The sequence below is a fragment of the Bacillus rossius genome, chromosome 11 (assembly GCF_032445375.1).
Source record: "Bacillus rossius redtenbacheri isolate Brsri chromosome 11, Brsri_v3, whole genome shotgun sequence".
NCBI classification, from domain to species: Eukaryota; Metazoa; Arthropoda; class Insecta; order Phasmatodea; family Bacillidae; genus Bacillus; species Bacillus rossius.
Window position 1 is genome coordinate 55,518,128 of NC_086338.1, and position 23,937 is coordinate 55,542,064.

Consider the following 23,937-nt stretch of genomic DNA (forward strand, 5'->3'; position numbering starts at 1 on the left):
CAATAAACAGGCACATCTTAAAAAACTAAATAAATTTGGTGGATGTCAGACATTGTTTACTGTAAGATGCATTAAAAAAAAAATATTTTTTTTACTCAAAAAGTAACAAAAAGTTGCATTTCAAGATTGAGTAAACTCCATAAGGCGTTACAAGCTGTGAAAAAACTATGCTGTAACTAAAATCCTTTTTGGCAGAGCCTACAGGTGCGGGAAAATTCATAAGTACCAATTTCTTATGAAACATTATGGAAACTTCTGAAATATTTTGGGAACTAAACATACCTATGCAATATCCTATTATTTTCCAAATTTTTCTAAAATAATTCAATGACTTTTTTCATATTCCATCCAGCGAAAATGTTCCAAGTGTTTAGGATTTTTAATTAATTGTAATGTATAAAATATTTGGGTATTACTCTAACGAGATAAAATATCTTGTTACTGATAAAATATTTGTCATATTCAAGGAGTTACAGCAATTTTTCGATTTTTCAAAAAACTCTCCTTATTTATATCCCTGTGATAGGATTTTTACCTATTAAAGAAATCAAAAGATATATCCCATTAATTATATTTTAAGTAACAGATTGGATGTGATTCATACAGAATTACAGTAACTCAATCTCTTTTACCTTCAACACATACCCGTAACATAACCTAGTATTTCTAATGTATCTAACCAACAGTTCACACAATTTAAAAGTACATCTAAGGTACGTAACCTTCCCTAACCAACCGTTCACACAATTTTAAAGTGTGTTAAATGTTGTTAACCTAACCAACTGTAGAAACTATTACAAAGTATTTTTATTTTTAATGTAGCTACATAACCAATCATTCTCATGATTTTACACTATTTTAAGTTTACCTAACACAACCACTCTACAAATGGCCAATTACTAGAAACTACTTTAAATATCACAACGCCCTATATAATAATTATTGAACATGGCACGTAACAAAATAAACATTTTAAATCTTTTATAAAAATTTCTGCAGAAAAGTGGCCTTCCTTCAGATTTACTAAATATTTAAAAGCTCTTCTCAGAAGTTAAAAGAAACGACTGTAATGTTACACCAAAGACACAACGTAAGAACATTAACCAAATGTAAACAATGTATTATCGAAAGCACACGATACTTACCAAAATAAATATTCCAATACACAACTGAACGATAGAACCATCACACCAATCGTAACGTAAATATTTTTAAAAACCCCTCTAAAAAAGCGCGAATATTCATCGCGTAGCCATGTTCACCAAAATTCTCTTCCACAAACTAAAGTTTCCCCAAAGGGAATTATGTAAAGAATTATGCGATAAGCTTATATCACGAACAAAATAATGAAAGTTAATGCATCAAACATTATTCTTATTAATTACAACCAAATAAATATACCAAAAAGTTTTGTAATTCCAGTAGCTATTTTTGACTGTGTATTTTATATTCATTGCATTTTTGGGGGAAAAAAATTTAAAAACTGAAATTGGTCATTAAGCTGAGTTTTAAAAGTATTGACTTCATACCTTCGATCATATAAACTTGATCGAAGCTTCGTACACTAGCATATTGTGTCATAACATTAAAAATCAAGAATTAATTCAAACATTAAATAGTGTATGTGATAAATTAAATCAATGGTTTAATGCTAATAATCTTACTCTAAATATTGATAAAACAAGTATCTTAAAATTTCACTTACATAAACAGTCTAACCCTGTAGTTCAATTGAATTATAGTGATACTAAAATTACAGAAGCAAATAGTGTTAAATTTTTAGGCTTGCATGTAAACAATACCTTGTGTGGCAAGGAACATATAGTTAAAATGATACCTAAACTATGTTCAGCTTGTTTCGCACTTCAATCGTTATCAGCAACTGTATCTGTTTTTTATTTAAAACAAATATATTTTTCGTTTTTTCATTCTGTAATGTCATATGGGATCATTTTTTTGGGCATCATCACCCTATGCTAATGATGTTTTTTTACTACAAAAATAAATTATTAGAATAATGTCTAATGTTAATCACTATGATTCTTGTAGACCATTGTTTAAGAATCTAAGGATATTTACTATGATGTGTCAGTATATATACTCATTAATTAATTTTGTAGTTAAAAATAATGATAGTTTTGATAATAACAGTGCAATACACACTTATGACACCAGAAATAAATCCGACTTGCATGTGCCAAGTAATAATACATCAAGTTATCAAAAAGGTGCACTGTACTCTGGCATAAAACTTTTCAATGCACTCCCTCATAAACTAAAAGTAATCTCCCATTGCAACCCAAGACTATTTAAAGTTCTACTCAAAAACTATTTATTAGAAAATTCATTTTATACATTAAATGAATATTATAAAAATGTTTAGAATAACTTATGATGATTTGTTTGTATATTGATGTATTTATATTTTTGTTTTAATTAGTACTAAATTGATGTGATATTATGATTTAATTAATTTGATTGTTTGTATTGTTCATTTTTGTTGACTTTATTGACATGTTCTATATTCTTTTAAGAATCTGTTGAACGAATTTTGGAAATAAAAATAAAATGAAAAAATAAATAAAACAATAGTAAAGCCTGATCCCTACCGCTTCAGTACTATTACCCCGCTGGCGGAACCAACCCTCCAACCAGAAAGCCATAACTAATAAGTGCAGTGTGTCTATTTACCCATAATTCTTTTAATATATTAAGTTAATCCATTATGTTAATGTGCTTCCTAAGGTCAAAATAGTAAATGGAGTGGTTACAGTAAGCGAAAAACGATCTCCACTTTGACACATGTACTTAAAAATATTTATTTTCATTTAAAATTTAACTACTGCATTTTTAGGCCACCAGTAAATTATCATCAGATTTTTTATTCAAGGGATTTGTGAAGTATTTAGTTATTAAGTTTCTCGTAAAATAATAACCACAATCTGTCTTACAAGGGGACTACAAAGTATGGTACAAATAGTTTTTAATAGGTCTTATATATGTTGTGTAGGGAGGCCCCCAGAGTACTAAGCTAAAAGGGTTTTGTCCATTGCGCCTTAGTTTTCGCGAAAATTGCGGTTTTGGCTTTAGACCGGTACGTTTTCCGTCGCGCCAGGCGAACCAGCCTAGCCTAGTTGATAAGGCTCTTGCCTAGCATCCGGCCGGTCAGGGTTCGCTTCCTGCTCATAGAAACTTTTTTTTTATTATTTCATAATTTTATAATAATTCTTATTTTAACGCTGAAATAAAGAGTCAAAAATATTTTATTTTTGCGAGATGTATTCTTTTCAATCATACTTGGGCAAAGATTGTTACCTGATTTTGCCGTTCCCAATCACATTAAATAGCATTAAATATAACAATGTGTTATAGTTCATTTCTTTCTGACCATTATACGCAGTACCAGACTTTCTTATGGCTGCAATGGCAAAGTAGGCCAATATTGTGAAGTGAAGTTTGTTTTCTCACCAGGAAAACACGTGTAGGTTTTTGTTTTCTTTTGTGTAAAGCGAATTTCTTGGTTATTATATTTGCGATTGTTGAGATTCGTCGGAAGGTTTAACTGCTATGGCCTAACCTAAAGTTTAAAAATATAATTACATATGTATTTATAAATAAACGATCATCGTTGTTATATGTAATGTGCTAAATAAGTTATTCACTGCCCGTTTAAAAAACAATACACTGAATATTACGAACAAAGGAGGGCAATAGAAAGGTAGAAAGATTGGTGAAACTTTTTAGGTAGGTTGAACAAGGAAGGTAATAGAGATCATGAGTGGATGTTGTAAAGGGAGTTGTGACGAACGGAAAGAGGAATGCTTACAGGTGCGGTCAAGGCGGGAGGGGAAGCTAATGATGTATGTTTGAGAAGGGAAGGATTTTAGGATTAGGTTTCAGAAATTGTGCGAGTTTGGTGGATTACTTTAGCTACCAGCAGATAAATTATTTTGTTGAGAACTTTGTATTGTTTGCCTCACAGGTGAGAATATTATCCTAGAAAGGCTGGCCTGTGTGAATGTTGCATGGAGATGTACGACTGAGTCATGTCTGAGCAAGAGCACCAAGATCTGGCGTCCTTCATCAAAGGTGTGCATCATGCACTGCGACGCGAGTCGAAGAAGGTCGGCGTGGAGCGGGCGTGGGCAGAACACTGCAGCCAACACGACCTGCTGCAGCGGTATGCGGAGAGCATGCGACGGCTGGCCACCGAGTTCTGGGACAGAGAGAGTGACGGTGGCGGCCGGTCGAGGATCGACTGGGTCGCGGAGAAGTGTCTGCAGTACTTCGCGCACGGCGGTGCTGAGTTGGAGCGAGAGAAGGAGAAGAGGCAAGAGAAGCATCTGATATCGAGGCACAACTGTGGGGTGGAGGATCGAGATGACAGCAGAAAGCCGGAACGGAATCTTCAGAGTTCCATCACAAGTCGCTTGTGCCTGCTGGACGTTGGAAGTTGCTATAACCCTTTCAAGGACTTCCAGTGTTTCAGAGTCCTCCCCATCGACATTGCCCCCGCGTCACCAGAAGTCCTGCGCTGCAATTTCCTTGACCTGGAGGTCACAACTCCAGAGACGTCAGATCTCGATTGGGATACAATGAGTTCGTCTTCCTCCGTGAATCGACTCCCGGGAAGCTCGTTCCATGTCGTCGTCTTCTCGCTGTTCCTAGAGTACTTGCCCTCCCCAGAACACCGGTACGCCTGCTGCGAGAAAGCACACTCGCTGTTGCGCGACGAGGGCCTCCTGTTCATCGTGACGCCGGACATCAGGCAGGCGTCCCGGGGCTCCGTGCTGATGAAGAACTGGCGGGTCGCCCTCGCCTACGCGGGGTTCTCGCGGGCCTACTACGAGAAGTTGGCCCACGTCCAGTGCATGGCCTATCGCAAATGCCCCGAACGCAGCGTCCCGATGCTCTGGGCGGCCAGGCAGAAAGTTTCGGGCGACGACGCAAAGTTGATACACATCCCTCAAGACTTCCGCGATCATGACGCAACAGCGGACGAATTTGCACCCAGGTTTAGTGAAAATGACGAAGGCAGAGATGAAGAAAAAATTGTTAGTTTGTTCACAGAGCTCCCAGATTGTATTAGCTGAGGCATATTTCTTGTAGCTAAGAAGTTAAGAGGTCCACCTAGCCATGGGCCTGTTTATATTAGTGAGGCAAGACGGCAAGTGCGATACTCACTGATGCTTCTAGCGCGGTATTGCATCCATGAAGATTAAGGTGTTTTTTATGTCCCTTTAGTACTTTTAAGCATCTTTTGCAGGAGTATCATATCGAAAAATTATTGACCCAGTAACAGAACTTCTCTACTAATCCAATCTCAGCATATATATTAAATGCTTTTTGTAAACAGATACTACTTAGTCTGATATTTTCAGAGGTTTTAAAATTACCTTTTTTATACCCTGAAGTTCTGTTGACCATAGTGTACCCATGTGTGTGGGGCCTTAACATTTAACACATAAAAACAGTGTTTGGCAATAATCCAATAATCATGCATTACTTTAAAATTGCCCCACATGTAAAAAAAACCCTAAAAAATAAGTTGTCATGTATCTGTATTTACAAATGAACATAATTTATTGTAAAAATTTTTCCCCGACAGGTTTACAATATTTTAATTTGTTCAAAACAGCAATAATTAGTTTTAGTTTTTTGTGCTGTAAATTGCTTGTATAATATAAAAAAATTTAAATTTAAGAAGAAGAGTTATGCAAATACTGCTATTCTTTGATGAATCTAAAACTAAATGATACAGAACTTTCGTAAAATAAAAAATTAAATACTTGCAAGGTTTACCTCTAAGTAAAAAATTGTTTTCTGACTTGCAAAAAAGTAATATTTATCATGAAATATAAATTTAAAAAATATGTAAGCTAATGTTATTTGACTTACTACAGAATATATCCTGTGCCTTTTTCGGGTGAATTAATGAAACACTTGCATAAAATTTTTTTAAAAACAAATTACTAAGTAAATAGCAATGTTATTTATGTTGCATCCATTAACTGTCAAAAATTTTAAAAATTGAGAAATTTCAAAAGACTGAAATCTAAAGTATGTAAACAGTATAGTTAAAACTCATTTATCTGGACTAACTGGGGCCAAAGACAATCTAGGCAATCGAAAATCTGGATAATCCGGGTAATATGGCCCTAAATAAGCAGACTTTACCATTAGTTTAGTGACAAAAATGCATACTGTACATTTTGCCCAATATTATTTACATGTTAACTTGTATTGGTGTACTTATAGTTATGTTCTTGTTAACATAGTTAAAAAAAATTTTTATGAAGATTAAATAAAATGTTTACAAATCTGATCCAAGTTATCCGGAGATCCAGTTCATCAAGAGCCAGATAAACAAAACTTTACCGTATTGACTTGTGAGGCTGTCCATGTTTAGCTTACTTTTAAATCATTTGAATGGGTAGTTGTCTTACATTTAATATTATCTTAAAAAGAAAGTTGCTATGCATCTGTTTTATATCCGAGTTTGTGTTACAGTTGTTACCACATGTTCATAGTTGTCTCGTGTTAAAGATCATATCATATTATATTAGATTTCACCCTCTATTCTATCATTTTACATTTTAAAGCATCACATTTAGCAAGGTCATTCTGTGCAACTTAAGTTATATGGCACAAATTCAACCTAAAATCCAAATTCTTCCCAGACTGGTTAACACGTCTGGAGTAAGGGAGGGAAGCAATAGCCTCTTCAATTCTGTGTCTCAACTCTAGGCGACGTAGACACAATCTTTTATGTAAAACCCTGAAGGAAAAATCGCACAGCGTTATGTCAGAACAACTTTGAGGTCAGCGAAAAAGAGCTCTGTTTTTACGACCGATCCAACGGTCAGGGACTTCCGACGTTCAATCACGCTTGTACAAGGATTTTCCAATGGGGAGGGGCTCCATCCTGTTGCTAAATAAAGTTTACACGTTCACCCTCGACTAATTGAGGAAAGAGCCATTCTTTCGCGCTGCAAGCGAGACAACAAAGCAGTATTCGTGCCTACGCTTATCTACAACTGAGTCACTCTTTAATTATGACCTTGAACAAACACACAATGCTTGCAGTTGATGATGTTAAATTTTATAACTTGTACATTCTACAGTCATACATACAGAGGCAGTTAGTTCACCTCACACCTACTTGCATTATCACGCAACATTAAATTGGTTATTATGCTTTACCTCATTCATCACAACCCCTTCATAACATGCCTTGTACGATTTTTAAGCCCCATTTGCCTCACCTTACATGCTGCCCTGCTATCTTCTATCTTCTCCTTCTGTACTTGTTTCTGACAGCTACTTTTGACAGTATTCTATGTGACTCTTGAATCTTCACTTGCCCAACATGGATGATTCACTCTACTATAAGATTTGAAAACATTGTACCAATTGTAAATTATTTACTTTAATAAACAGTTCATGCTCTGAGATTCGTTAAAACGACAGATGCACGACTAAGAATAAATCAGCTTTAAGCAAAAAATAACGAGAAACCAGTCTCATACCATGAAGTTGAACACCGTAAAAGTTGGCAATTGCAGACTGATTAAACATTTACTCGAAAAATTTAAGTTACAAACTTACAATATGTCCTGCTATCACAAAATTTCACTAAATCCCAGGCATAAATGTATATTTTTTTTTTTTTGTGAAAATACTCTTTACACAATTTTATTCACGTACGTGTGTGATTTATAAAACAAAGGCTTAAAGTGCTTAATTAGTTCTTATTTGTTCTTGTAAAGCCAACCTCTGTAGCATAGTCTGATGCACACCGGCTTATGATGTGAGGCGTTCCGGGCTAGAATCCCGGGTAATGCACAAGTGTAAAATTTGGACTGCTTGAAAAATATACTTGAGTCAGAGATGAAGAGAATAATGAATTTGAGTCAGGTGAAAGCTGTAGACAATTAATTAATAATACAAAAAAAAAGTTCATATAAAGACCACCACGGCAGGTGGGAAGTGATGCCAGCTTTGTAAAACTAAAACTGAACAAAATGAAGGGAAAAAACATACAACAAAGCACATTTTTTAATTACTTTTAATGATATCAACAGCCCAGCAATCATCCTCGGCTATCTTCAAAGTCAACAACTCAGCTCAAAAATATACAATAGCTTGCCATTCAACTACACGTGCGACAACAGTTCCTCGACGCATGTGGATATGAAAACAGGATGGAAAAAAAAACAGTAATCACATATTAAAAATGTTCCGCGTAAAAAGTCCTTAAACTTTTTTTAACCCTAAGAATATACAATGATACTTCTCCAACCAATACATATCACAAAAAAAAAAACTGCTTGCTTCAATTTTAAAATAAAAAATTCAATGAAATAGGTAGTGTAAATACCACATCAATAAATTGAACGCTAGATCTGAAATATGCATGGCATATACACACATCTGGAAACTCAAGGAGACAGTATATACATTTCATTGTGGTTGAATACACATTTTTACAACCTGATGTGTATGCTAACGGGAGACACTTAACTGACCGAGGTTAATGGTTCCGTCTACTTGTGGACTCAGCCACGCGCTGAATCCAATTCAACCGCCTTAAAAGTATTTTACATACAAAATCCTTTCTCAGCGCATGGCTGGGGTCCCAGGTAGATATGCCCCTTAAACATCAAGTGACCATTAAAAAAAACATACTGAAGTAGCATACAAAAAATTAAATGTACATTTTAGCTAACCACCAGCTTTCAAGTCAAGAATTGAGAAGCACTAGCATTTTTTTTTTACTTAACTGCATACTTAAAAGTTTCTGTTGATTCGTAATATCTGAAATATACTAATAAACTAAATCACCTTCAATACTCACAGACGTTTAATGCGAAACAATAACAACGAGGAAGTACATTTCCGATTCTAAAAATGTATAACTCTTTTTAAAAGTCTAAGCTGGTGTCAAATCAAAAAAACTCTTCAAAATTGTATACAGAAAACAACACTGTGTTCCGCGGCACTGACAACTGGTTATCGCATAGTAAACGTCAAAATGCAAACATGCAAAAATTATCACAGAAACAGTTGCTATTGCACAAAAAAATAAAAGTTTTAAATGTAAACTGTTGTAATGTTCCATCACAACATAAACGATGATACGGACAATGTGCAGGAAACCTATGGCTAGTACAGAACAGTGACATCACAATTATACATAATACCTTAGCATTTAATAATTTTCGCAGGCTCTTATGGCCATTGTCTGAAGTAGCTTGGCTTCTGGATTGTAGCAGTGTCCTTGGCGATAAATTCACAGACGTTTTGGTCGACATTGCAGTCGCCATGTCGACCGAAACGTCTGTGAATTTATCACCAAGGACACGGCTACAACCCAGAAGCCAAGCTACTTCATACCTTAGCATTCCTGCAAATGCTTACCAGCAGAACAGATTCACAGTCTTCCCACTATGCATACTTTTGGTTACGATATGGATTAAACCAAGCTCTGTTCTCAAGCTAACAGACTTTGCATTAAATTTAGTTTATAAACACAGCAATGTTAAACACATGAATGAAAACAATGCCAGAATTAAAATGGAAACGCAAAACGGATGCCTAACATTAAAGAATTTTAAAAAATAACAAAATAATATAGGAGACTACGCAGACGATCGACTGCACTGCGGAATAGCACTCATCGTCCGTAAAAACAAAGCACTCGTACACTCAAGACAACTAAATTACTAGAAATTCATGTTTTTTTTGTGAGAGCAGGAATTTAATAAGGAAAAATGTACAAGAAGGATTAATGAGAGACGTATCCACACGGTGTATGTACAGGCGGTCGCGGGAGGGGCGTCTCACAGCGCGTCGCGATGCCACACCCACTTCTTGTTCGTGTGGTCGAACCTGTGGGCCAGCCACTGCTGCTCCAGCAGCTGGTAGCGACCGGCGCTCAGGTACAGAGGCTTGCCCCGCCTGCAACAGTCATCCCGGCGGCGTCACGCATCGAGTCCAAGATGGCCGCCGTTACGTCAGAGGTCGGTCGGTCATCGACCCCACCACCTACACCGGCCCCTGGACCCTTGGTGCGGGACCGGACAATCTGTACCACTGCAGTATTTCAGGGTAAACGCTCGTCAGACACTGGGCGTGGTCGTCAATGAACGAAGGAGCTTTGCGCCAATTCCCGTGATCCCCTTGAAGCGGCGACGTGTGGACCTAGCAGTTGCATGCCTCGGGGGCAGCCAGACTCAGGTCCTGAGCCCCGCCGCCCCAGCTGGACCGAGCCGAGGGAGGGGGAATTAGTTCGGACGACGCTGGAAGGTTTGAGAAGGATGCCTGCTTGCCTTCACGCACTAACCTTTACACCATCCCCTTCATTAATACTTCATCGGCTAAAGGAAAACATGAATTACCAATATTTGATATCAACATTCAAATTAGTGATCTCAATTTGTAACAGAGCTGTGCTAATACTAAGTATTTTGTCGACTAGCCAAAGCATTATCGATACATCAGTTTCTATTTTAGAACATACTATAAACAAAATTTTCTATTAGTTAAAAAAAGTTAATAAAAGTATCAGACACTAAATGCTTTAATTCCGAATATTAATACATATTATTAAATATCCATTCATCTATTAATATTACTACAGAAAAATTGCTCACCAATAATTAAAAAAATTGTTAGAAAATTCAAAACATTTTGATAGTTTTACCACTAACTGCTTCAATGAATAAGAATTTTATACATTTCATTATTGGAAACTACAAGTAAATGTCGAAGACTTTGACATGAATTTCCGGCAGGAATGCAAATGTCTTTAATTTCAGGTTGGGTGTCACTTCGGCCGAGGATTCGACACAGCTTAAAACTCTTTAAACTATGAAATTTACAGAGTTGAAGTAAATATATATTAGAGTAAATATGTATTAGTAGAGCAGACTATGTTCGTGGTCGTTACATATGACTCACACAGATAACATTTGCAGTGATGATGTAATGAGCGTTGGTGGGGAGGCATTGAATTAAAATCGGTGAGAAAACAGATAACTTTTTTTTTTATGATTTGAATTAATTTTTGGTTCAATGCCACTTAATTCATGATATAACTTGCATTTCGGTGCTATATCGTGTATTATTTGCATTTCGGGGTTTTGCTGTGTTTCGACACGCTTTACGGTGTTATTCCTGTTTTTATCGCATTTCACCATGTAATCTTGTCATTATCTACGGTATGTATCCGGCAACAGAGCACACTGACACAGGAACGGTGCTAACGGCAGAAACTGTGCATCGGAAAGAGACCAGAGGCAGCGGACGGATGGACGGAGGGGGCGAAGGCGACTCACTTGAGCTCCCGGTCCTCCTCCCCGAAGCTGTCCAGGTAGACGGAGCCCCACAGGCAGGCCCGCTTGCCCCGGATGACTATGATGTAGGAGGACGTGACCACCAGGTACATGGCCGTTCCCCCGCCGCAGTCGATCGAGTGCTGCAGCAAGAGCGTACCGACCTGCTCGATCAAACACCCCGGCCTGGCCCCCCCTTCCCCCCTCACCACCTCTCACACCCTCGTGCGTGACCCACGACCGAGGCACGGCCAGTTACACTCCTTTCCGCGGGTTCCTGAAGCTCATAACACCGAGCCAAACAGCACAATTTTTACAGACACCCAAAACTGAAAATTGTGTTCAAATTCTGTAAAACAAAATTTAGAAGTTTTATTTGTACGATGAGGTTTTTAAAGCCACTACAGTAATACACGACTGTGTATTTTTTTTAAAGTAAATTATACTTTACCGTGATTACTCGTATTTTTTTTTGCCACTTTCCAAAACTGATGTTACAAGCCCCCCAGTTATAAGATAAAAACTCAGTTTTTAACTGAATCACACTATACAAGCTTTAAAAATTAACTTGATTTTATAGTTTTACACATATGTACTTTACATTCACCTCCTACCAAATAAATCTCCAAAAGATTAAAACTTTACAAAATTTATAGTAATACACATAATATACTACATATCAGGATTGGATTTTTCCCCCCTTCAGAGAAGAATATCATCTCTTTAATACCTACACAATCAAAAATATCATTTCAACAACATTAGATAGCTAGTTAAAGAACATTAGAGAATTAATTTATTATCAAAATATAGATAAAAGTTATGAATTTTTCAATATTTATAATACTACCTAAACTTAATGGTATTATTTTAGTTGTAAAACAAAATGTTTTACACAACAACAAAAATAATAATAATTGTCATTTGATTCAGACATTTTTTTTTATAACTCAACTCAAACTAATCTTGTCGTAAGTACTATCATAAAGCTGAAGTATAGAAACTGGCGGTTCCCAGAATGTGGAGTACCTGCACGGCTTCGCAAGCGTTGTGCTTGCAGCACGTCTCCTTGAGGCACACGAGCGTGCCGCACAGCAAGCACACGCTGGCCTCCCGGGGCACCAGGTTGCACTGCCCGCACTGCCGCCTGTGGTAATACTGCAAAACACCCACGGCACGTCAGCACACATGCACGTACGCACATACACACACCGTACCGTACACACACACCGTACCGTACACACACACACACACCATACCCACACACACCGTACCGTACACACACACACTACACACATACCACACCGTACACACACATACTGTACACACACAAACACACACACCGGTCCCACACACCGTACCGTACACACACACACACCGTACAAACACCGTACACACACACACCGTAGACACACACACACACACCGTAGACACACACACCAAACACCGTACACCCACACCAAACACCGTACACACACCAATAACCGTACACACACCAATAACCGTACACACACCAATAACCGTACACACACCAATAACCGTACACACACACCAAACACAGACACACCGTACACACATACAGCGAGGAACACTGTACACGAACGTGATGTGCACAGAAAAAAACAAACAATCCACACAAGGAACACAATGTGTACTTGATGAAGACAACCATAACCAAAATATATGTACTTCACAAGAAGCAAATTTCTAGTTTGATTAAGAACTAATACATGATACAAATGCTAATAGCATTGGTTTATTAATGTTTTTCAAAAGTTTAGTTTTACCAATATGTATGGTTGAAAATCTTCTATCATCTACCAAAAGGTGAAAATAAAATGGAAATGAAAAATATTCATCAAAGTTCTCCTCTTGATGAAAATTGTTTCCAGAATCATGAAAAAAGCCCATGTTTTATTTGGGACTTAAAACAAATAATCGGTATTAAACTTAATACAACTTAAATACAATATATATGCTACTCCGTGAACTAATCAAACACTAATAGAAAAAAATAAATAAATTGCAATTTTGAAAATTATATTAGAGAAAATTCTATTAATACAGGTCAACCTAAAATTAAGATTATCTTGCACCCGAAGTCGTCTCAAAATTAAAGTCATCTTATAAATATTTGAGAGCATCTTATATTTTATGAAATCCTAAACTCTAGAGCTTCTGATATCTGAGATCATCCTCTACTATAATTAACATCCAGCAGTCAAAATTGATCATTTAAAAATTCAATTTTTTAAGTTATCTTAGTGAAAAACAGTCTCCCGAAAAATACCACGATTTTGACATGCAACTTCATTACGAATTTAAAAACACTAAATTAGTAAATCGTAAGAATTGAGGCAAGACATGCGGGATTGGCGATTTTGCCGGCTTATTGAGGGCCGACGTAGTTTTAATGGCAATGGCAATGGCGAATGTGGTAGCGTGTAACGTAAGCCGCTGTAAAACAGGGAACACTGTGCTAGTAACGTCGAACTCTGAGAAACTAAACTGCGTTGCCAAGGTCTGCGGCCGGGATGCGGGCTTCTAGACTGGTGTCATTTTGCCGGCTTATCGAGGGCCAGCGTAGTTTTAATGGCAATGTCGAATGTGGGAGTGTGAAATGTTAAGCCGCTGTAAAACAGGGAACACTGTTCTAGTAACGACAAACTCCGAGAAACCAAACCGCGGGATCTGGTCGCCGAGGTCTGCGGCCGGGATGCGGGCTTCTAGACTGGTGTCATTTTGCCGGCTTATCGAGGGCCGACGTAGTTTTAATGGCAATGCCGAACGCGGTAGCGAGAAACGTAAGCCGCTGTAAAACAGGGAACACCGTGCTAGTAACGACGAACTCTGAGGAACCGAACTGCGGGACCTGGTCGCCGAGGTCTGCGGCCGGACTACCTGGAATATCTTGTCGTAGTCCTGGGGCAGGCGCATGAGGCGCGGCTGGTGCCAGGACACGTGGTGGTCCTCCAGCAGAGAGCAGGCGGGGTTCTGGTGCTGGCGCGCGAAGGCCGCCAGCTGGCCGCACCAGCCCCGCGCCAGCGCCGCGCCGTCGCCCGCCCAGCTCAGCCCCACGGCCGCGTTGAAGCGCCCCCAGTCCATGCCCTCCGTCACCAGCTCCAGGTAGTAGACGAGGCGCACGAACTCTGAGCGCGGCGACGTCGCCTCGGGCAGGGGCTGGTCGTACAGGTGGTGCCGCAGCAGGGCTGCCAACCGCAGGAACGGCAGGCACAGCTGCTGCACCTGTGGCGCGCGGGCACAGTCCGTCCAAGCTCGCACCCTCCCGTGTTGGCAGCGATTAAGGTAACATCTGGTATAAAAGAATCTTTAAGTTTACCCAATATCCCCACCCTGAAAGTTTTTTTTAAATTCAAAACCTATTGTATTTTTTGAGTGTTCTAGAACTTATTTTTTTTTATTTCTCAATACATATTTTTGTCTATATTTTTTTCTGGACAATTGATACGTGAAACAATTTTTTTTTGTTTGTTTTTAATTTTTTTATTTGCTGTTCTGCAGTTAAACACCACATTTTCTCTTTCTGCTTTTCGGAATGCAGTACCGGCGAACGGTCGGACTTGCGTGCATTCTCAAAATTTAAACGTAACAAATTTTATGGTCTGTAACGACAGGCACTATGTAAATTATTTTACTCACAGTGTTCAATATGCGACATTAAAAAAAAAATGGGGAGCTAAAAAACAAAACACAGGACTAAAGCACAGTTACTGTTTATTTTGAGACTTTTTCACGAATTCCGTGACCAGTCAACCAGGTGTTACTATTTTGTGACTTTTGTTGGTCTTTGGACACCTTGACGGGTGTGATTAAACGATGAATGCCTAGACATGTCAAAGAAACAAAAAAAACAGGGCTTCAGCACAGTTACTGTATATTCTGGGACTTTTTTCACGAGTTCCGTGACCAGTCAACCAGGTTTTACTTTTTCGTGACTTTTGTGATTTTTGTTGGTCTTTGGACACCTTGACGGATATGATTAAACGATGAATGCCTAGACATGTCAAGGAACAAAAAAAACAGGGCTTCAGCACAGTTACTGTTTATTCCGGGACTTTTTTCACGACTTCCGTGACCAGTCAACCAGGTGTTACTTTGGTGATGTTTGTTTGTCCTGGGACACGTGGACGGACGGACGGACGGACGGACTCACCTCCTGCTCGAGCTGCTGGGGGCCGGAGGGCGCGGCGTCGCGCTGCAGGTAGATCTGGCTGTGGTCCAGCTGCTGCACCACGAGGCTGAGCGCCGCCTCCAGGGACGTGGCCCCCGCCGCGCCGGCCCGCCAGCGGGCGCGCTCCGATGCCGCCGCGCGGCAGCTCAGCTGCGCCACCACTTGCACGTACAGCAGGTTGTACAGCACCTTCACCACGCCCGAGAAGTACGCTGCAAGCACGGCCCACACACAGCTCGTCAACTCTCCCGCGCGCTGCCCGTCCGCGTTCAAACTAGCACGTGTGTTTGTGTGAGCGAGACGAAATAAGTGCGACACTAGGTATCGCCTCTAAGCGCAAAGTGCCCAGTCTTCTCATCACATATACCACAACCATGACATCTGAACGGTAAACATAAAACTATACGGTGAAAGAAGCAAACACGAAAGTGCTGTCAAGGCATTGTACCGGACGTTTCATACTTACATTTTTTTGGTCATTATTTACTGTTCTTGTCGCAACTGTCTCATCGTTTGTCCAATGTGTCTTGTCTATGGTGGAACATCTTTACAACTAATAACTTCCACTGAATTTTCGGTTCTGTCATTGTACCGGATGTTTCATACTTACATTTTTTTGTCTGTATTTACTGTTCTTATCGCAACTGCCTCGTCATCGTTAGTCCAATGTGTCTGTCAATGGTGTAACATCTTTACGACTAATACCTTCCATTGGATTTTCGGTTCTGTCTATGTTTAAGTTTGACATCAGCTGTGCGTTTGCACGATCATATTTTTCCCCGTTATTGAGGTTTCTTATGACATACATTGTGACCAGCAATGGTGTACGTACTATGTCCAAAAAAAAAATAATCTCAGATCCGTTTGGGGTAGTCGGTTGTATAATTTTTCCCGTTATCAAGGTTTCTTATGACATACATTGTGGCCAGCAATGGTGTATGTACTATGGCAAAAAAAAAAATTAATAATCTCAGATCCATTTGGGACAGTCAATTGTATAATTTTGCCCGTTATCAAGGTTTCTTATAGAGCTGGGCCGATGCCGATCCCCGATCGTAATAATCGGCCGATTTTGTTAATTTTGCCGATCATAATGATCGGCAAAACGTAGCCGATTATTTGAGCCGATCATTGGTCTCCTACTGCAAACTTATAACATTGAATTATTACCTATATCTAACAAATTTCCATGTTTGTTTACGGTACTTTTCGGGAAGAAAATTCAATTATTCATCGAAAAATAATAGGATTTAATAATTTCAAACTAACCGCACACGAAAAAAATATACCAATAAAGTAAACAAATAGTGTATGTTTTATAAACATTGAACAGTTACCTACCTAAGTATCAATTTCCACGTATATTTACGGTACTTTCGGTAAAATAATTTTCCATTATACTATTTGCAAAGTTATTTATCATTTACGAACTGAAAACTATGTATTTGTTTACCATTTACGGTTAATATTACCGCAATGGCGAATGGCGACTGTTGTTTAGGTTGGTTATGTGACGCCAGAGATTAGAGTGACGCGCGTCGCGCGACGGAAATCGTACAGATTAATAGCACTAGTAGTCTTGTGGTTAGTCTACCTCTTCGGGAATTCATCTATTTAGTTTTTTCTCGCTAAATATGGCCTATTGAAAGTTTTGTTTAGCGAAATTAATATTCTTACCCTGTTTAGCGGGAAATAGAGCTTATTTTTCTTTTGTATAAAAACCTGGTTGATGAAGAGTTTTGTTCCCCATTTAGTGGTACAGTAGAACCTTGTTAATCCGTGATGCGCTAATTCGGGAATCGGATAATCCGGGACGATTTAAAAGTGCAGAAAAAAAAGAGAATCTAAAATTGTCAGAGCTTAAAATTTACGTCACGCGGGCCGGTGGCCGGCAAACACTGCAAGCCATCGCGTGGGCCGTCAAACTCTGCTACGCTGTTTGTACCGACCCTTTGTGTCGCCCCCCTTTCAGCTGTCACATTTGTCACTCTTTAAACTTGAGGGGATGTCCTGACTTCTGCTTCCCGTCTCCCGTTTGTTTGAATGTTGTTTCACGTGCTGCTGAGTTACTTTCCGCCCGCCAACGCACAGCAGGCGCCTGGCGAGTGACGTGTCTGGCTGGCATTCGGCTGGTCGAATGAAGGGAGGGGGGTGGGGGGCTACCCAATATTTATGTGTGCAAGGTCAGCACGATCTTATCTTTCTCTCTTCGGCTGTTGTAAATGACAGTGAACTAATGGCTAGGCAGTGCCGTATTTTTTTAAGCCGAGACACTAATTCGAAGACGACCCTTACCGTGAACGGATTATCCGGGTTTATTATTAGTATTATTTTTTTTACAGAATTTCAATTATCCGGGCATCGGCGGGTCCCAATTAACATGAATAATGGGGAGTTTACTATTTTTATCCATCTGCTGCCAAGGCGCAGTAAGCCTCGGGAGATGTTACATCACATGACCTTGACCTTAACCCAGCTGCACGCTGCTGTCTAAGAAGCTTGACAAGACCTTCCGGGCTTATAATCGCTAGTCCGTGAAATTCGGTAATCCGTGATTATCTTGGTCCCGACCATTACGAATTAACGAGGTTCTACTGTATTTCGTATTCACAAATTAACTTACAATCGGGAATTATTGAAAGTTTGTTGGCAGCACTGGGGGGAATAAAATTATCATCGCTGACGTCTACCGGCACACACGAATCACAGAATGACGGAGTTGTGATTAGGTTGAAGATTTGGTTTGACCTTATTACATTTTAACGCAGTTAATATTGTGTACGTGTGTGTGGTGATTTATAAGTAATCATGTCAATGAAAAGTAGTTTTGTCTGGGAATATTTCACCGTTTATAGTGATCCGTCAAAAGCAACGTGTAATCAGAGGTACTTGAAAGGCTCTAATCGGCTCAGAAGATCGGCAAGATCAGCAGCAGATGATCGGCATCGGCATGATCGGCAAAATAGGTGATCGGCCCAGCTCTAGTTTCTTATGACTAGGGACAGGAAAAATTCGCGGTTTCGATGGTCTTCAGGATAGACTGCACATTCCCCTGTACACATTAGGGCAAATAACACAAGTTCATCGGCTGCAGACTTGTGAGTCGTCTCAACTGGTTTGTCCGTGTTTCGATGCTTCTTTGGTTGAGAGGGTTTATAGATGGTTGAGATTCGTCAAGATGCAAACTCATCTAAGAGGTATGTGTGTTAGAATTCTAGCCTGTCGCCGAAATGAATCCGTGAATTTTTTCCGGTCTCTACTTATGACGTACAGCGAGACCAGCAGCGGGGCGGGGGGACTCACTCTGGTCGAGGTGCAGCGGCAGCACCAGCAGGAACTGCACCAGCAGGGCGGACGGGTCTCGCAGCAGGACGGGCACCTCCTTCTCGACGGGCGCCAGGGCGTAGGGGGGGCCCCCCGGCTCGAGCACGCCCGCCACGTCCTGCCAGGTGCGCCACACCGGCCACTGCGCCAGCGTGCGGCTGTGCATCGCCAGCACGTGCAGCAGCGGCACTGCGGGCAACCACTCCTTGCACTCGCTCGCACTCGCATCGCCGGACAACACTGGCCTCTGCATTCCTCGCTCTGCTCCGTGCACACCACACGGCCAACCACTACAGACTAACTTAACGCATTTCAACAGCCACCTGCAGGCTTTACCTCGTGCACACCACGGCCAATTACTACAGACTAACTTAACACATTTCAACAGCTGAGCAATTATTAGTATTACAACTAAACTTCCATAAAATATAGAATTAAAACTTTGAGGTAGAGAGCATCACTTGGCTGGGATCCCAAAAATAAACCTGCAATGACGCGCCGTTTAAGAACCGTTCAAATTCATTAAAGACGTGTGATTAATATGTTCCCTGAATGATTACGGCTATAGGGAAGACTCATTTAAAACATTTTTTTTCAAACATACGCCATAGCAACAATTGCATAGTATGTCCAAGATAATGTTTTGAAATGTATGATTAATGATCATTAAAGTTAACTATCAGACACGACTATAAAATTTAATTTATAGTTTTTTTTTGACAACACAAAAGAGATTCAAATGGTTATTTTAAAGGAATATAAATTTTGGTACTACTCAGTATTATAAGTCATAAGGCTGAGAGCACTATAAAATGATAGTGTATTTTACCCCACCTTAAAGTCACACAGCGGCATGTTACATTGATAGTTTTTTTTTTGACAACACCAAAGAGATTCACGCGTAATTTAAGGAACATGAAATTTGGCGCTCGGTACTGTAAGTCACGAGGCACACTCAATGGCGCCTTTGAATATATATATACTGTATAGAAGTCGCCAGCCCAGGTTAAAATTTCTAATACGGTTTTGAGGTAGTTGGGTTAATTCACCGCCGCAATCGCCACCATCTCTAGGGCATCGACTTGTGGTGGTCCCTACTAGCGTACAAGTGTCGAACTTTTCAAACACCCCTTCCCCCTCCCGCTGAACGACCTTGAGCTGCAGTGAATGATAGATGGGGGGGGGGAGGGGTGCGGGGGAATGACAGCGGGCGACAGTGCTGCGCTCTTAACGTGTGAATAACAACCTAAGACGATACAGGGTGTTACGGCAGCGCACTGCAGCGGTGAAGTTCCCAAGCTGCTCATCACACGCTCCTGAAAAACGTAGAGTAAATCCTATCCACTCGTGACTTCTACACAGTATACGTGTCCAAAGCTGACGCCGGCGTGCAGGAAGAGGCACGAGGGGGTACTCACCGATGCAGGAGCGCTTGGGCGTGAGCGAGGCGGGCGTCCCGTCGGGCGCGAGCGCAGCTGTGCCTTCGGGCGCGGATGCCGGCGCGCGGGCGCACAGCGAGCCGCCGCGCTGCACCAGCTCCACCTCCAGGTTTGTGCGCGCGATCGAGCTCACGAACTGGAAGAGGCCGTGGTGCGTGGGCAGGAAGCTGTTCTGGTGGAGCTTCTTGTGCATGGACTTGGTCATGTCCTCCATCGCCTTCGCCATCGCCTGCTTCAGGTTGGACGCCGCCGCCTGCAACACAGTCCGAGCCCCCCGACAATCAACCACTCGTCGGGACCAACACGGCAGTCACGCTCCCGGGCAAGGGCCTCCAACGCTCAGGAGCCGGTCGCACAATCTACAAGCCAGCAATGGAAAAATATGCATGTATTTAGGGATGTGCGAATCCTTGATTTTCAGTTCGGTTCAAATCCGATTCGAATCCCTGGCAATATTTGAGATGTGAATCCGATTCAGAATATTAAGCACAGAATAATTAAAAATAACTGATTAATTTAAAAATAATGTGTGTGCTCTTTTTTCTAACTGTAACCACTGGCAATTACCGTATTTACTCGTGTATAGCGCGCACCACGATTTTTGCAACAAATTCCAAAGAAAATTTTTTTTTCCCCCATAAATAAATTTTACTAACATTTTGTGGTACCTGTACGTGTGAAACAAATGATAATTTAAATTGATGTGTGGTGATGCGTCAGGAAAATACTTAAACTCTGCTGTGTAGACGGAAGATAATGAAGCGCTGTATCGTAACAACTGGTGCATGGAAGGAGGGAGGCAGGCAGGAACGGGACGCGGAGGACTAGATGACTCACCGGTAGCAGCTGCGACGAGGATGGAAGGAAGTGGGAGGGGGAATGGCGACAACATTCTCTCTCTCTATTTTATTTTACTAGCTGCGCTGGCTTTCTGTAGAGGGGGAGGTCTAAAAATAAACAAGAGACGTGCGAGCTTGCGCGCGCACGTGTGTGTGTGTGTGTGTGCTGTGAGCGTGTGTGTGCGAGAGACCAGGTTGCGTGCGTGCGTGCGTGCGTGCGTGCGTGGGTGGGTGTGTGAAAGAGAGGCCTTGTTGCTTGTGCGTATGTGTGGGGTCTGGCCAAAAATGTCACCCGTCACCCGGCAGTTAACGACTTCCACTCCTCCTCCCCGCCACACCCCCTCACTTTTTTTTTCTGTGTATAGCACGCATCCTTATTTTTTTCCTTTACTTGAGGGGAAAAAAGGGCGCGCTATACACGAGTATATACGGTATTCACTAAACTGAGATTGAAATTGTTATAATTATGTAAATTTATTTAATAATAAACACTTAAAAATATGAAAACGAAAACATATTTGATCCTCCAACTCAATCGTAATAAACTGCACGCCACAGGGAAATCTCAGTTTTATAAACGTTTCAGCAAACGAAACCATTTTCTCTCCAATTAATAGCCAAGACTTTTTTTTCTTGTAGGTATGTAATTGTTTTTAGTTTATAGTTTGCTATACGACGAAATTCGTAATTATAGTTTAAGCTCTCGAAATCTCGAAATTCTTTTAATGTCACTGTGTTAATTATTTAATTTACATATCTTTCTTTGATAAATCATATTATAAATACTTATGTAATAGTAGCCTAATTTTATTTTTCACTGCTAGTATTTTTTAGTCATATTAAACTAATTTATAACTTTTGTGAATATTCATAATACTGTTCGAATCCATGTACGTACAACAATTCCGGGTTAGGGTAATTGTGGATTCGAACCATACCCGAAAATATCGGGTACTCGCACATCCCTAATGTATATTCTTCTGAGCAGTTCTATTTTTGGATTATATATAAAGTTCGAAGCATTCATGAACAATGATGATGCTGTGTGTAATGTGCGGTAAAAACACCTTTCTTACGATCCCTTTAAATGGAACTAGTGATGGGTTGATCCCGGTTCTCGGGCCCCACCAGTCCTCATCAAATTGACCCGGACCAACGACCGTAAATACGTCGGTACCGGTACCCGTACCATTGGAAATCATAGCAGTGACAAAAGTGGACTCCTGTAGAACGCCGCACCATATCCGCTGGCGACCAACACGCACGCGTGTTTTCAACCTCACTTTAAGCTCCACGTGAGAACTGAACGGTTGGTAAATCTATGTAAACCGCACGCGAAATACATCACCGTCTCTCTCATTCCTCCAGCGCTGTCTGTCCCGATTCTTTTTCGTCACTCCCACCCCCCTTCTCCAATAGGATGATTTATCCCTCATGTTAAATTCTGACATTCCGGTCACGACAGCCTCAAAACTTTCACCCCAGTCAACCAAATGTTTTGCAGCCACATATTTTCAGAGCCAACAATAATAAATAATTCCAGTATTCTGAGGGGTTGGATTTTGCAAAACAATGGATCCTTCCATTATTTCATGGATATAAATATCTACCAACTTTTATAATATATTAAATAAATAAGTATTAACATTAGCTTCTTTGAAAATATTTTGCTATAAGTAGGGCATCAGTGCGATTAATTTTTTTTATATATAATTGCATCTAGTGACGAGAAACCACTTTGCTCCTTGGGGCTGGGTGGCTTGTTTGTGGTCTTTCTTGGGTTCTTTGTTTATTTTTTTTTAAGATGTATGTTATTAAAATAAATTTATATACATATTTTTTTAAACTTGTTAATTTATCGCCAGAGACATCTGGACATGGACTTGGGTTGCACGTGGCCGGAGCGAGGGGACAAGGCGTGGAGACGTAACAGCGGGGTTTCGCGGCAGGGGCGCAGCCACGGGGGGGGGGGGGGGGGGGGGGGTGTTTAGGGGTTCAACCCCCCCCCCCCCCAGCCCCTTAGCACCAAATCTTTATTTTATTTCTTATGCATCACTCAAACAAATTTCATATTTGAAATTAATAAAAATTTTTACCATTACAATATTTAAATTTAAGAGTATTGAAAACTGCTAAAATAGCACTATTTTACAACTTAAAATCCAAATTTTCCCGGGGGAGGACCCCCGAACCCCACCGCTTTAATACGGGGGGGGGGGGGGGGGGGATGCTTCTCAACACCCCCCCCCCCCTCCATACACAAATCCCGGCCACGCGGTGCTGGCGACGGCACTCACGGCGTCGGGATGCAGCTCCTTGAGGAAACTGGTGAGCTCGCTGACGATGGCCACGAGGCCGACGGGCCGCGAGCGCACCACGGCCGAGCACTCGCCCAGCTGCGGGGACAGCGGCAGCACCGAGTTGGCCAGCTGGCGGCACAGCGGGCACCAGTACTCCCCCCTGCCACAACACCACAACGCCCAGGTCCACCACAACCGCCGCAGGCAACACGTCTGGTGCGATTCCGTTTTCAGAACAGAGCATTTTGGTGATTTTTTTAATTTTTACTTTTATAAAAGATGTTTCATAATACTTACTCCGCCAAAATAATGGTAAAGTTTATATGATGTACGATTTGTAATAAATAGGTCTGAAACAAATGCGCTCAAAACAATAAAAAATTAATAAGTGAGCATTTGGCATTTGAAGCGAACCAATAAAAGATGCACGATAAAAAAAATTAAATATATTTTTCTGATCAATGCACTTTGGTACATTTTTTTTAGACCAGTAGCAACAATATTTGT

At 40.6% G+C, this 23,937-nt stretch overlaps 3 protein-coding genes across 9 annotated transcripts in view; 1 reads left to right on the forward strand and 2 right to left on the reverse strand.

The window, feature by feature from the left end:
• Window positions 1-2,003, reverse strand: part of LOC134537045 (aurora kinase C-like) — a 14,021-nt gene extending 12,018 nt beyond the window's left edge. The window contains exon 1 of one of the 5 annotated variants that reach the window (XR_010075919.1): window positions 1,146-1,267. The gene's annotated coding sequence lies outside the window, so the exon portion shown is untranslated. Of the gene's footprint in view, window positions 1-1,145; window positions 1,501-1,705 lie in introns of those variants that run through there. The other 4 variants (XM_063377266.1, XM_063377264.1, XM_063377268.1 and 1 more) reach the window with 4 other exon arrangements.
• A 1,373-nt stretch (window positions 2,004-3,376) lies between these two features.
• LOC134537043 (S-adenosylmethionine sensor upstream of mTORC1) lies at window positions 3,377-6,325 on the forward strand. Of its 2 annotated transcripts, none has more exons than XM_063377263.1 (2): window positions 3,377-3,481; window positions 3,983-6,325. In XM_063377263.1, exon 2 carries the CDS (start codon window positions 4,047-4,049, stop codon window positions 5,091-5,093), a length of 1,047 nt encoding a protein of 348 aa, XP_063233333.1. In that variant the 5' UTR covers window positions 3,377-3,481; window positions 3,983-4,046; the 3' UTR covers window positions 5,094-6,325. The 2 variants fall into 2 exon arrangements, with proteins under 2 accessions (XP_063233333.1, XP_063233332.1); XM_063377262.1 differs by having other exon boundaries at window positions 3,399-3,744.
• A 1,725-nt stretch (window positions 6,326-8,050) lies between these two features.
• Window positions 8,051-23,937, reverse strand: part of LOC134537041 (E3 ubiquitin-protein ligase Ubr3) — a 115,925-nt gene continuing 100,038 nt past the window's right edge. Inside the window, exons 25-33 of one of the 2 annotated variants that reach the window (XR_010075917.1) lie at window positions 23,428-23,590; window positions 20,271-20,544; window positions 18,832-19,041; window positions 15,511-15,740; window positions 14,238-14,582; window positions 12,366-12,494; window positions 11,340-11,479; window positions 9,397-9,960; window positions 8,051-9,253 (exon numbers count right to left, since the gene is read on the reverse strand). Coding sequence is in view for 1 of the 2 variants with exons in the window: in XM_063377258.1 (XP_063233328.1) it covers window positions 9,843-9,960; window positions 11,340-11,479; window positions 12,366-12,494; window positions 14,238-14,582; window positions 15,511-15,740; window positions 18,832-19,041; window positions 20,271-20,544; window positions 23,428-23,590 (1,609 nt within the window). In the remaining variant the exon portion in view is untranslated. Of the gene's footprint in view, window positions 9,961-11,339; window positions 11,480-12,365; window positions 12,495-14,237; window positions 14,583-15,510; window positions 15,741-18,831; window positions 19,042-20,270; window positions 20,545-23,427; window positions 23,591-23,937 lie in introns of both variants that reach the window. The other variant, XM_063377258.1, reaches the window with a different exon arrangement.